This window comes from Passer montanus, unplaced genomic scaffold, assembly GCF_014805655.1.
Source record: "Passer montanus isolate IOZ18808 unplaced genomic scaffold, ASM1480565v1 scaffold17, whole genome shotgun sequence".
Classification (NCBI taxonomy): domain Eukaryota; kingdom Metazoa; phylum Chordata; class Aves; order Passeriformes; family Passeridae; genus Passer; species Passer montanus.
This window is the reverse complement of record NW_024364270.1, coordinates 11,449,694-11,463,888: the sequence shown is the minus strand read 5'-3', so window position 1 is coordinate 11,463,888 and position 14,195 is coordinate 11,449,694. Positions and strand designations below refer to the sequence as shown.

The window sequence follows — 14,195 nt, the reverse complement described above, 5'->3', positions numbered from 1 at the left end:
TCTCTGTCAAACACAAAACTCAGGAAAACAAGCAGACATAGCATGAGATGGCCTCCAGCTAAACAGGGAAGTCATGACTGAACTACACTGCAGAACAACAGCGCGAAGGAGGAGGAAGCAGGACTAAGGAGGAAGTCTCTGGACATGCAGGAATGGTGTTAGGAAAACCCAAGCTCACCTGGTTTGGAACTGGCAAGGTATGGTACAACAAGAAGAGCTTCCACCACATGAGCAATAAAAGAATAAACAATGAAAATGCACACCAGATGCTGAATAGCTCAGGAGATTTACTGACAGTGGATGCAGACATGGCTCTGGTCTTCACCAGCAACATCTTGTGGTCCTTTATACACACAGACTTCAAAGAGGAGAGAAACTACAAGTACTTTGAGGATTAAGCCAGAAATCTCTTAAGAAATCTCAGATTTTACAAGTTTTAGGGAAGACAGATGGGATCTGTAGGAAGATGCTGAGAGACTGTCTGATGAAGCTGAAAGGTTATTTTCTCCTATTTCAAAAGGTGTGGAGATCAGGTAAAGTCTTCAACTGAATAAAGACAAATACTGCACCAATATTCAAAAAAAAACCAAGATTTTTTTTCAGGGAAAAAAAACCTACATTAGTAGGTCTCACTTTTTTCCTAGGAGAATCATGGAGAAAATCATCTTTTAAACCATTTCTGGACACAAGAAACTAACAAAGTGACTGAGAAAAGGCAGCATAAATTTACCAAGAATAAATCATGCCTGACAAATCTGAAGTATTTATAAGACTTGTAGATGTGGTTCTTAGGGACATGCTTTTGTCGTGGATGATCTCACAGGCCTTTTCCAAAACTGGGTGGGTTCAGCTTATAGAAGAGACAACTTCAGAGGGACTAAAGAAACAAAGCCAGGCTCTTAAACAAAGTGTATGTGAGGTAACAAGAGGTAATGACACAAACTGAAACACTGCAGGTTCCTAGTGAGCAGGAGATGAAAAAGCACCACTATGAGGGCAATCAAGCAGAACAGGTTGTCCAGAGAGGTTGTGCAGTCCCCATCCCTGGAGTGTGAGAGTTGACAAGTCTTCAGTAGCTTTACTTCCCGCACTAAACAGGGATGAATTGAAAACTCATTGTAATGAGACAGAAATACTCACTTCAAAAACATTAACTCTAGAAACCCATCAAACATCAGATGTAACACTAGCAGTCTGTAATACTCAGGAGATTGACTTCACTACTACAAAATTAATTACAAGATCAATTTTGATACAAAATTATATTTAGAAGTCAGTAATTCTTTCCTTAAATAAAAGACCATGAATCACTCTGGAATGAGTTACCACACAAATTCAAATGTCGTTCCTGCAAATTAAAGGACGTAATTAAACTGATGTGACTCTGTTGACTTCAAAATCTCATTTTGGTAGAGCTTACACAAGCTAGGATTTGTCCTAGGATTCCAAAGTATGTTTGATAAATTAAGGGATACATACCAACCCCCGTATGTATCAACCACTGAAAAATGAAAAAGTTCAAAGAACAGACTGCTACAACTCTTTATTTGCATTAAATAATAGATGAAAATCCAACCAAGATAGTTTATTTTTTAGTAACTATCACAACTACTTAGCCTTTTCATGTAATCAAATAAACACCTTAATATAAACTACATCAATTCTCTTTCTTACCGATATATGCCTAACTTTTTTTTTTTCTATCTGAAAAATTGTGAATCCTTGAATCTCCCTGAGTCTTTTTCTTCTCATGCAACTTTTTAAATGGCAAAACCAATTTCCAGATTTGTCATTATTCTGGTTAGGTAACACTCTACTCTTTCCCCTGTTGATGTTCTCCAATTGGAACACTTTTCCTACTCATCTACTTGGCTGTGACTCACAACATCCTGGCTTGTCTGTGAGAGACCTAAGATCCTTGTAGGTCCTGTTCTGTCACAGAACAACAGAAGAAAAGCCTTTCTTAAAGTTCACTAACTCCCACAGCAAGTTTGTAACAAATTCCAGCCTTCCTCCTGTGTTTGTAAGTACTCAGTCAAGTTTCTGAAAAGAAACTGAGAATGAGATTTGGCAAATTCACATTTATTAACTAAGGAAATTGTGAAGAAGATGCACTCATGTAAGTGTAGGATATGCTAAAGAGTCCAGTAACACATATACCCTGATAGTGCATGTAAGTAGATATATGCAAAACTAAGAGACACGTGGATCAAAGAAAAAATAGCTGAATTTAAAACTGCAAAATGTTTTCAGAGTAATTTCAACTAAAACACCACTTGCCTCTTGCTAGATAGAAATCTTGTCTCTGGGAATCAAGTAGTGCCAATGTCCTGAATAAACACATGCAAGTAGGACAAACTTCTTTGTGCACACTACTGCACAAAACAAAAATGGACTTACCTACTTCTCATATGGATAAATGCCACAGAATTTGTAGCAGCCACATACTTTTTGATAAAGTTGCTAAGCAGGGATATTAAAAATTACTAGTTTTCAATGACAGACTCTAATCCAGCATTAAAACTTAATGCAAATGAGACTTTGGCCTAAGAGGCAAAGCGAAGCTAAAGAGATTACACACCTACAGTGAGTTCCAACAGGATGCAGAGCAATTTGGTTCCAATCCAGTGAAGTACTCAAGAACATGCTTTACTTTAAGTGCATGGGCATGAAGATGATGGAAATACTTATATATGCCTAATGTTAAATATGTCATTAAGTGCTTTACTGGGTTATGCCCAGAAAGCTCAGTACCTTACAGGAATGAGCTCGGAGTACACCATAAAGCAACAGCATAAAAGGGAATTCAGGAGCACAAATACCCTGGGCTAAGCCCCTCTTGCAGTGTCCTATTGAGAAATGCAATGTGAGTGGAGAGGGGTAGGAGTATGTCTTGCCTAAATGTAATCAGAATAATAACAGAAATCTGAAGGATGACAAGATCAGAAGGAAAACATACTGCCACTACTCTCTAATCTGTATGCTTACTATAAATTGTATTCCTGCAGTGAAAAAATCCCTGTATTTTCAATTCCTACATAAACTGACAGTCCCATGTTTGGGATCCACATCACACCTGAGCTCCTGCATTCAAGTGTACCCAGCAGAGACGACCAAGACCCGCAGCACTGTGCAACACATGGTATCTGCAATGCAAAAGCCAGACTGACATTCAGCACCGTCCATGCACCACAAGCACCAGAGAGGTCTTGCACTCACAGCGCTCATAATGCTGCAGCACATTCCTTTGCTCAAGACCAACACTGTCTTTAGCAGACTGGACTTTAAAGCAGTGTTAAGTACTGCTGCTTGCTGCCATTCCTACACTTCATAGTACTCCTGACAGCTCCGTGCTATGAGGCACTCCCAGCCAGGGCTACACCCAAGATGAACCCAAAATCGTCACAAAAATAGACAACTGGTTGCAGGGTCTCACACCTCTGTAAATTCTGGTCCATTAGCATATTGGAGTTAATTGTCCAATTACAGCTTTAGCTTACTAAGTCCCATTCTTCTTGTTTTCACTCTTCAGTCCACAGTTGTTTGTGCTCTTGGGCATAAATTGGAAATTTGGATAATTTGTCCTTGGTCCTCAGCTAGAGAAGGAATTGTTTTGTATAGCTACTCTGTGAAGAGAGCTTACTATCCCCTAATATGAAGCTCAGAAGTACACACTAAAGCAGTACAGAATCTGAAAAATGTAAAAGATATAACCTGAGGCATCACAAGAACAGCATATTCCATGATTGGAGGGACTCCCATACTTTGGTGAGAGACGGTAGAAGGATCTGGTCTAAAACAACCCAGAAGCAGCAGCATATGGGCCTGTCATCTCCAAACTTATTCTGCAATAGCCTAGCCTAACCTTCTGTAGTATAAAAAATATTAAAGCTGAACTACATGCATTTATTTCTATGTTTATACACCATAACCACATATAATTAGCTTTTAAAAAGATAGCTAATTAGCCATATAATGTTATAGGTCATATTACTTCACAGGACCCACACATTCTGCTATCTCACAAAATATTAAAATACCACTTTTCTCTCAGTGACAAACTGCATTTCTTGTGCCAAAATATTACAATCAATAACATCATCATAGGTTGGGACACAGGGTTAAGTAAGCAATCCTTTTAAAGATTGTAACAGTTGAGATTCTTCAGCATTGTATCCAAATATAATCTAAGTTTCCAGGAGGGATGAGCCTTTTGGGACATGAAAGTAATGCTGGAGTCAGAGGAGTCTGATCTGGATCAGACCAATCCTGAAGCAAGTGCATCGTTGATTTTTCATATTCATGCCCTGAGAGGCAATGGGGACAGGGAATTGCCCTGTCCACAGAAATATGTGCCTCACCTTACCTGCAATGTTACTCTACGAGAGCCATGAGGCTCTTCTGAAATGTCTTGCATGAGGTTCTGTAAAATGTTTAGAAAGGATCTACAGCCCAGAGAGCTTTCTTTATCTGTTTTGTTTTGCAGGCTCAGAAAGCACTTTGCTAAGAAACATTATGAGTAATCAGGAACAAACAATGCAAACTAAAATTCCAACAAGCAAATAGGTATTTTGGGATCAGAATGAGGCTTCAAATTCATTCCGGAAGTTTGCCTTGTGGGAGCACAGAAATCACACAGTAAGCAGTAAACTAGCACTGGAAATCAAAGGATTGGCTCTGGCTCCGTAGTGAGTTTCACTATTTCCTTCAGCACAGTTGTCTCACCCACATATGGAGTTCTCATTCACAACCACGTCCTCTAACACTGGCAATAGTCTCACAGCTCAGTAGGGAGATGAGCAGACTGAATCACACATGCCCTCTGGTAGTCTGTTTGGAAAAAAATCTCAGCACTGCACTCCGCTAGGAGTTAGATTTGGAAAGCCAAGGAGTGCCAGTAAATCTACTGCACTTCTTTCAAGGAATTTCGAAGAAACTTATTGTAACACATCAAGGATTCAGAAGTTTAGCTGCAAAGACCCTGGAAGGTGTGGGAACTGCAAAGGGCTTAGGGGTTGCTTTATGATGCCTTGCTTGATCCCTTATGGTTCTCCTTGATACTTTTCAGCGATCCTTTTGCCACAGCTCTGGAAAGTTCTAACTTAACTTAAAAGCATGGACAGGCCTTTCAAAAGCACCTTATTCATCTGAATGACATTTTACCTTCCTATATAACGTAATTTGTAGGTAATTTCTTTACTACTGAGGCTACAGCAAAACCAGTAGCCTTGCCTATCCCACCCTCCATGCGCCCAGCTCACCCTGAAAAGGAGGAAGGAGCTGGAGAGTGTTACTGAAGTAGGTGACAAGGGGAACTCCATGGGATACCACTGTCTGTGGAAATGTAACCACTGCAACAACAAAGAGATATCACCTATTGTTGTCTGCTGCAGACAAGGATTTGGGGAGGTGGCTGTGAGAGCCCTCCCAAGCAAGGCAAATTGCAAGAGGCTTGGAGATACCCACCACTGAACAAGCAACCACAGATAACTAGTGAGTGACAGCAATAACAGTGCACACAGCCCAGTGCACAGAGCAAATCTGATGGGGTTTTTTTATTTCTGATGTAGTTGCAATGACATGAGATGTGAGTGCACAGAATAAGATAGGAGATGCTTTATCTAGGCTGTATGGAAAATAAAATGAAATATGACTAATCCTAGGCTGAAAAGGACACATTGAGGGAGAAGCCTGAGACTCAGATCTGACCCAGGATGCCCTCAGGTGCTCCCTCAGATGTGTCTTTCCCAACAGGTAGGTGGGAAGTATACCAAAATCTGGTAAAGGATCAGCTTTTTGGAAACAGAACAAGCTGGAGAAATCACGAGAGCTGACAGAGCCAGGGCTGATGTGCAAAGCCCGGTGTGGCTCTGAAGTTTCTCGCAAACTTCCTGTGCCTCCAGGTCAGGGACACCTCGTGAGTCATGCACAGACACCAGCCACAACAATAACAGCCTCAACAAGGGCGTGCAGGGTGAAAGCTTAGCAAACGATGCCCAGACTTACACAGCTGTTCCCGTTCATATTGAAGTGTGTGGATGCACAGGCTTGCTCCTTCATCTCCTCCATCCCAAAGATGCAGACGGCAGTGCTGTTCCACGCCTTGGCGCTGTGGCTGTGGCGGAACACACCCACCCACCAGCCCCGCTCACCCTGGCGGACAAGGCTGGAGGAAATAATGAGGCTCCTGCACCCGCAGTCCAAATAGACGTGCCCTTGCAAAGTAAAGCCACCATCTGAAGAGCGCAGCTGGCGCAGGACAGCCATGCTGGGTGGCTCCGTGTTATTGCCCAACCTGGCCTTCAACGTGTAGTAGGGAAAGAAGAGGTGATCTCCCCACTGGAGCGCGTCAACAAAGTGCAAAGGTTCTTCCCTGCGCTTGATGATGCCCAGCTCCTCCTTGGACTTCAGGTTGACCATGCTGCGCACCGTGATGACGGTCTCCTTGTCCGACTTCGAGGGCTCGCAGTGCAGGTGGCTCGTGTCAGCGCTGGTTGAGTAGGTGGCCGCCACGGCCAGGTACCAGGCGCCGGCCTGCTGGAAGACGACGCCGGCGGTGGAGCCGTCGGGCAGGCAGCTGACCACCTCGCTTTGGTTCAAGCGCTGCCGGTAGGAGGGCTGCTCCCACACCTGGCAGGCGCCGCCATCCTGGGTCCAGCCGGTCAGCAGCACGCCCACCCCGCCGGCCTCCTCGTAGTACAGCAGCAGGTTGCTGCGCGTGCCGGGGGGCTCCCCGCAGCCCTGCCCCGCCGCCGGCACCACGCGGCGCCGGGGCCGCAGCTCGGGCCGCAGCTCGTAGAGGCAGCTGCCGCCCGCCACCAGCACGGCGCCGCCGCTCACCTCGATGTTGTCGATGGGGGCCCCCGGCAGCGGCGCCGCGGGAGCCCACCTCGGCCGCCGGGCGAGCAGCGGCGTGCCGGGACGCGGCGGGGAGCGACACCCACCTCGCCCGGCCCCGCACGGGGACCCCTCCGGGACACCGGAGCAGGGGAGCCCCTCCGGGGCAGGGCGGCTCCCGTGCGCTGCCTGAAGCCCCCCGCGGGCGGCGGGCGAACGGCGGTGAGGGCGCTGAGCGGGGGCAGCCGGTGGCGCGGTCCGCTGGCGGATGCCGGGTGTGGGCGTGGGTCAGACTCTGCTGGGCTCCGGCAGCGCCCGCTGCCAGCCTGCAAACCCGTCTTGTCCCCGTTCAAACGCACCGCAGAACCGCCCCGCTCAAAGCAGCCTCGACAACCAGCCGGCCCATGGCACCTTGAGCGGGAAGGCTGAGGGGTCAGAGACCCCGGTTAGATCTTGGTCTTGCCTGAGGTAGAACAAAGGCTCTCGGCATTCCCCTGAGTCCTGCAGGGCACACAAAAAACCTGTCCCTTTCTAGCTATGCTACTGAGAGATGGATGTCCATCCAGTGCACACTGGGGACAGGATGGGCCACGTTGAATGGAGCAAATGATTTACTTCATCTCCCACCCTGTGACTGCTGGCTGAGGTTCAGCACAATGTGCAGTATAGGTCACGTGCTGAGCTTACGGTAAATTAACGTTTTGCTGAATTTTAAATTAAAAAGTTAAAAGCAGCAAAGATGCCTTTCAGTGTTCTCTTTTGGGTGCCTCTGGAAACTCTGGGTGAGGATGGGTGTAGGGCCCATTTTCTTACTGAGAAGAGGATGTAATGTTCAAAACTGAGAAGTCATCTGACCTTCCACTGAAACTGATTTTGTCTTGAAGTGGCTTGACAGCAGGTAAAAGTGGGACTGTAAAAATTAGAACAAAGTAACCTCTGTATGAATCAGTCAAGTGCAACATTTTCAAGTAGGAGTTGCAACAATGTTAACAAATTTTGACTATATTTCACCACGACAGTGCCCAGCAGCAGTTATTGTGCAAGAATTTATGTTGCTCTGGTCAGCAAAAATATTCCATAATTTTGCAGTAAAAAGGGTCTAGGACAAATATTCCCATGAAATCCAGAGCTCTCCACAGCCCATTTGCCTATCTCTTGTTCAGTGACTCCAAAACGCATCCAAAATCTGTAAAATGTAGCAGAGGATGTGGAAGAGAATCATTGCACAATTTTTCTTCTTGCCAGATGCAAAGAGATGCTCTATGTGCTAACACTGCCTGCAGCTACCCATGGAGGACTGAACTTCTAGGCAGCATGTAGGCAAAGTAAATCCTCATGCCCATATCACCAATATGGGCTGTGTAAGGAAATGTCATTTATACATCTTTGCAAAGGAGGCTGAACATGTCATACGGGAGTGTATTACACACTACCTTGCCTTCTAGTTTAATTTCAGTTCAAATATGAAACTGTCTGTGATCTTCCTCTTGCTCTAAACTGAGGCTAAACAGCAAAGCATATCAGCATCCTAACTGCAAGACATCTCTTATTCTGGCTGCAGAACACTCTAGCAACAGGTCATCTTCTGCAAACATCCCTCCTTTTGCAAAATCACCAAGCTCTGCATGTACTGCAGGCAACTCTTTCTCAGGCTTTATGTTTAGGATAAGCCTCATGTACTTCACTGAGTGGCTGGTTTGTTTAAGTGAGTGAGGCCAGGCTTGCTCTAGTTTTAGAGAACAGCAACCACTCAGGACTGCAGATTTCTGTGGTTGCCAAAACTGCCAAAAAGCGGCGTTCTGCTTCAATTTTTATCCTGGGAGGACTGAACTGCATACGGTGGCTGTCACATGAAAACAGTCTAGCTGTGGGGGCTAGCAGGTTCTACTGGGATGATGGGATGGGATGGGATGGGATGGGATGGGATGGGATGGGATGGGATGGGATGGGATGGGATGGGATGTCATATCCCTCCTGTCCCAAGCTATCAGAGCACAGTTCTACAGACTATTCCCTGCCTGTCACTTTTCTATTTCTGATTTTTCCTCTCTCTTTCCAGCAAAGTGGTAGCTTGGACCAGAGCCTCATCTTGCAACATTTAATTCTGCTTATGCTTCTGAGAGCCCGCTTTGCACTGAGAGTTAGTGCATGGAGTTTTGCTCATGAGTGACCCAATTCTTGAAGCGGCAAAGTAGTCCCAATTCCTTTCAAAGCCCCTGGAGTAAATAGGAGTTTCTATCTTTGACCCATTCTTCTAGAGATACCTATCTGGATACTGGAAAAGTTGAGCTTCTACTGGTGTTATGGAAACAGAAAAGGAAGCTACAGGTTTATTTTGTACTGCTTCAGAGTGTAACATTTGTTATTAACACAGCAGACCAGAAAACAGCATAATCACTTCATGACGGAACTGATTCCAGCATGAACTGATGCTGGAACTAGATGATCTTCCAAGATACCTTCCTACCCAAACTATTCAATGATACTTCTATAAAATCTAAGCAGACAACGGCAAATCATTTACTGTACTCCCTTGGCTGTCAGTTCCATAATTGTGTTTTTTATCCTGTTGTTGTACTGTGTTTTATTTTTCAGGCACTGAAGGGAGGGCAAACAAGGTAGTCTGCCTGTTAATGTTAGAATTTACAAAGCATTTCTGTCTAACTCTGGCACCCCAATCAAAATTTATAAAAAAGCCAGGGAAACAAATGGAACTTCCTTTGCTATCCTAAGCAACATTTATGTATTTCAGCATGTCATGTTAGATCTGAAGTTAGAATGTGAATCACACCAGGACTTGTTTTTACATCTACAATTAAAAGAGCTCTCATTTAGATCTTCAACAGTGTTAGGCAGAACACATCCTAAATTAACTTAAGATTGCGTTTCCACTACAGTTCATGCTTCCCTCCTCCTTATTTTTCATCTGCATGCTAAATTTCTCTGAATTTATGAATCCACAGACAGTCTTACAAAATATTACTAGTAAATGAGATTTATTTTTTATGCTTAATTTATGTAGCTTCACTTTGATATCTCTCCTGTTTTGAAGTTTCAAGACCACTTAAGGTTTTATTTGTTTTGTTGATTAAATCCATGTGGTTACCTTAGCTTAGTTCTGAATGTTTTTTGTTTTTTTTTTTTTGCAAAGGGTAAATAACCTTTCATTTACATAGGTAGTATTAATGTTAACGGGCATTTTATCTTTGGTCTAATCCTTGAAACAACTGTTTTTCTCATTATATAGTTAAGACAATTTTCTACTGTAACTGCATGTTGACAAAATAGAAAGGAAATGCTGGGCAGTTCTGAAAAAGCTTTTCTGAAAAGGATTTCTTTTCTGACACAGGCATTTGAATACTGAAACTGGGTTTGCAGATTTGGATTTTAGTTCTGCTTTTCAGTCTTGTTTCCTTCTGTTTAGATATTTTTTTTCTTTAGATTTTGGTTTAGTCTAAAAGTTTCTGACCATTTTGCATTTTTTATTGGTCTTCACAATGAGGGAATAGCAGATTCAAGAAGAGGACTATGCTGTTGTAACTCTTTGGGCATCTGTATGGGATGCTATCAGCTGCAGCCAGCAGTGATGTGTCCATGGGCTCCAGGGAAAACATTGCACTGCTGGAGTCCCACTAATGCATCTGATCCACTTGCCCAGGGAGATGCTCCCTTGTGATGAAATGCTGGAGCTGTACACAACTCCTGGGCATCTCTGACACAGCAAAATCCTCTGGCTGCTGGTTAATGCTTCCCTTCATGGGAGCAGCGTGTTATAACTGCATCAGGCTTGTGTGGCTGGGCTTTGGAACTGGGGGTGGGGCTACAGGGTGGCTTCTGTGAGAAGCTGCCAGCAGCTTCCACCCTGTCCAGCAGAGCCCGTGCCAAGGCTGAGCCCATCAGGAATGATGCTAGCACCTCTGTGATAGCATATTTAAAAGAGGGAAAAAAAAACTTATTGCACAGATGTAATTGTGCTCAGAGCAGAGCAGGGTGAGAATATGTGAGAGGAACAACTCTGCAGACAGCAAGACCAGTGCAGAAGGAGGGGCAGGGGGTGCTCCAGGCAGCAGAGCTGAGGTTCTCCTGCAGCTCGTGATGCACACCGTGGTGAAGCAGCTGTGCCCCTGCAGCCCATGGAGGGCCACAGGCATGCAGAGATTCAACTGCAGCCTTGCAGGAGCTTTTGGGTTACTTTTAAAAGTAACCCCAGCTCTTGACCTGGCTGTGTGTTCAGAGATAATCATGCAGTGGAAGGGCCTAAGACCTAGAGCAAGGTATGAAGTAAGAGCAATTGATGTGGCCCTTCCTCTACGAGCCAAAACACCAACCAGAAACTTCTGCACCAAGTCAGTTCCTCAACCTTAGACAAACACACCATTTATCAAGGAGAAATTTAATCTGCAGCATCTGTCTGTGCCAGTAGATAAGGAAAATTATCAAGAACCTGTTCTAAACTCCTCTTTTTTCTTCCCCTTTGCACATTTACACTTGCAGAGGAGATACTCATCTGAAGGCTTACTAAACCACTAGTTGGTCAACATCTTTTCTATTTAAGATAGCTAAATCAACCCATCCAATATGAATGAGTCAGCTGTAGGAGAGCTTGTGTAGGTTTTCCTGCTGGCAGATCTGAAGGGATGCTAAATTAAGCAGAGGGTTGTGGTATTAAGTTGGGCATGGGCCAAGAAGTGGCAGAGGAAATGGTGGATGAACCACCAGGAGTCTGGGTAGATCTCTGTTAAGGTGATATTGATGTGAACTGAGGCTGTGAGATGCATACATCCTTTTCACAGATTCTTTGAGTGTTTCTTAGTTGACCTTTTTATTAAAAACACATTATCTGTTATTGCACAAAAACTCCATAGTATTGCTTTGCATCAGCTTAGCCATTCACAGAGTCACCATCTGCCTAAATTCTTGATGCTTTCCTATCTCTGACACCTTTCTCTTATTCAGTTTCGTCCTCATCCTATTAATTTCTGGTTTGGTTCTGACCAGGACCGGGTTAATTTTTTGCAGTAGTCAGGAGGGGGAATGGCTATGACCCTGACTTTATTCCGTACTTTATTCTATACAACCTCCTGTCGTTGCTGGGGATGGGGAAGGGAGTCTGTTCCAGGGAGAAGGGATTCCTTCTGGTTGAGTAAATGTGGGGAAGGGAGCCATCCATATTGTTGGGGGGGTTTTCCATGTGAATTGTGCCTAAATTTTTGATGCTTTCCTATCTCTGACACCTTTCTCTTATTCAGTTTCGTCCTCATCCTATTAATTTCTGGTTTGGTTCTGACCAGGACCGGGTTAATTTTTTGCAGTAGTCAGGAGGGGGAATGGCTATGACCCTGACTTTATTCCGTACTTTATTCTATACAACCTCCAGTCGTTGCTGGGGATGGGGAAGGGAGTCTGTTCCAGGGAGAAGGGATTCCTTCTGGTTGAGTAAATGTGGGGAAGGGAGCCATTGGTATTGTTGGGGGGGGGTTTTTCCATGTGAATCGATTCTCTTTTTGTACCCTCTGTCATTAGTATTGTTGCAGTTACTGTTCCTTTTATTATCTCGTTGCTGTTTCCAGTAACTTATTCTTAGCCCTCTGTCATTAGTATTGTTGCAGTTACTATTCCTTTTCTTATCTCGTTGCTGTTTCCAGTAACTTGTTCTTATCTCTACCCATGATCTTTGCCTTTTGTGCCTCCAGTTCTCTCCTCCAGCCCTCTGCAGGCAGGGAGGGAGGGGCAAAGCAGGGAGCAAGCGTGTGGTTTGGAAAATCTCAGTGGGGGCACTGAACTGGGGAGTACCATTCCTAAACAACAATAGTTCCTAACAAACATAATATTTAATGACTAAATCAAGAATTTTTAATGCAGAAGTCTAGCAAGCACCTTTTAAAATTTTTGGACGTGAATTCAATAAACTTTCACCTAGTACGATTTGAAAATTCTGTGTCATTCCAGTAAGAACCTTCAGGCCATAGAAAAATTAAAATGCATGCTAAAATATAGTGATGAAATTTATTTCTAATTCAACTTGGAATACTCACTCAAAATTAAAAAAAACCCAAGTGCTCAAAGTTGGGGAATAAGATGCTGTAATCTTCCTCAAGGATAAACAAAATGACTGTGTTAAAGAATAATCATAACTTTAATTACAGAACTGGTTGCAAGAGCCACCCACTGTAGCATTATCACATACTGATATGCTCCAGGACTAGAATAGGTTCTGAGTGGAGCAATTACTATTTATTTCCACCATTCTCTTCTCTAATTTCCCCAAATGGTACTGATTTAGTGTACGCCCACTGGAGATGTGAGTAAACACACTCTTATTTATAACTCTGCCTTTTGGCTGTGGTCCTTAGTCTGGTCACAGCCAGAGTTCCATAACCTGAAGCAAAATTACTTGGGAATTGAATCAGATTACAGATAAATGGCACTGCAGCAGATGGATAGGGGCATTTGTTAACTTTAAGAAAAGAGTACTAAAGGATATTAAGAACAAAGGAACAAGCCATAATCATATATGTGTTCCAAAGTATTAAAATACCCTTCCATTAATCCTGACAGTCACTTATAATATGAAGTCTTACTTTTGCTTGCCATTAGGCCACTAGCATCTGCTGGATCTAAATTCAGTGAGTATTCTAAGTCCACCCTTCAACAGTGCAACACTGATGTCACATCTTTTACTTTCTAGTAGGTTGGCTAAAGATGACAGCTTACCAAAACTGCTTTGCCAGGGCAGTTTGTGAGAAGGAGCTTCCACACACTCTTGTGTGCCAGAAATTAGAGATCCCTTCATGTATCTTTTCCCTTAGAGCCCAGAAGCTAGCTGTGGGAGAGGTCCCATCTGGAACCTGGACCGTGACATTCAGCTCTTACCGAGCATACATGCCTCCACACATCCATATCAACAAATTAAAACACTTGCCTATATTACACAAAGGTCAAACATGTCTGCAGAAAAGCATCTTGGATTTTTCTTTTGTAAGCAAAGAGGTAAATAAAAGCTTGGTGCTACACAGGTTAACAGAGAGAGATTTGTGGAATTAAAATTGATTTTGAAACATGAAAGAAAATGCTTTTCCAAATGCATATTCATTTAAGGAACTGTGTAACTAAGCACTTATTTACATATATATCTACTTCTGCTTGCCTACTGACTTCTATATTTTGAAATCCTGTTGTTGAGAGAAAGAAAAATAGCTGTATTGTTTCCCAAAGTCAAAGATCTAGGCAATTATGCTATGAAATGGATGGCTCATCAGAGAAAAATAATTTTGCAACTAGCTGTGTTTAGGAAGGCAATTAAAGAGGTTAGTTCCACTCAGGGGGTAACCTGAAAGCTATTCTGGTGCTCAGATCAG

General features: G+C 43.6%; 1 protein-coding gene across 1 annotated transcript in view; it reads right to left on the bottom strand.

Moving 5' to 3' along the window:
• Positions 1-6,866, bottom strand: part of PLXNC1 (plexin C1) — a 70,638-nt gene extending 63,772 nt beyond the window's left edge. The window contains exon 1 of the mRNA XM_039704113.1: positions 6,007-6,866. Within this exon, the coding sequence (XP_039560047.1) occupies positions 6,007-6,420 (414 nt within the window). The 5' untranslated portion in view covers positions 6,421-6,866. The remainder of the gene's footprint in view (positions 1-6,006) is intronic.
• Between the last annotated feature and the right edge of the window lie 7,329 nt (positions 6,867-14,195).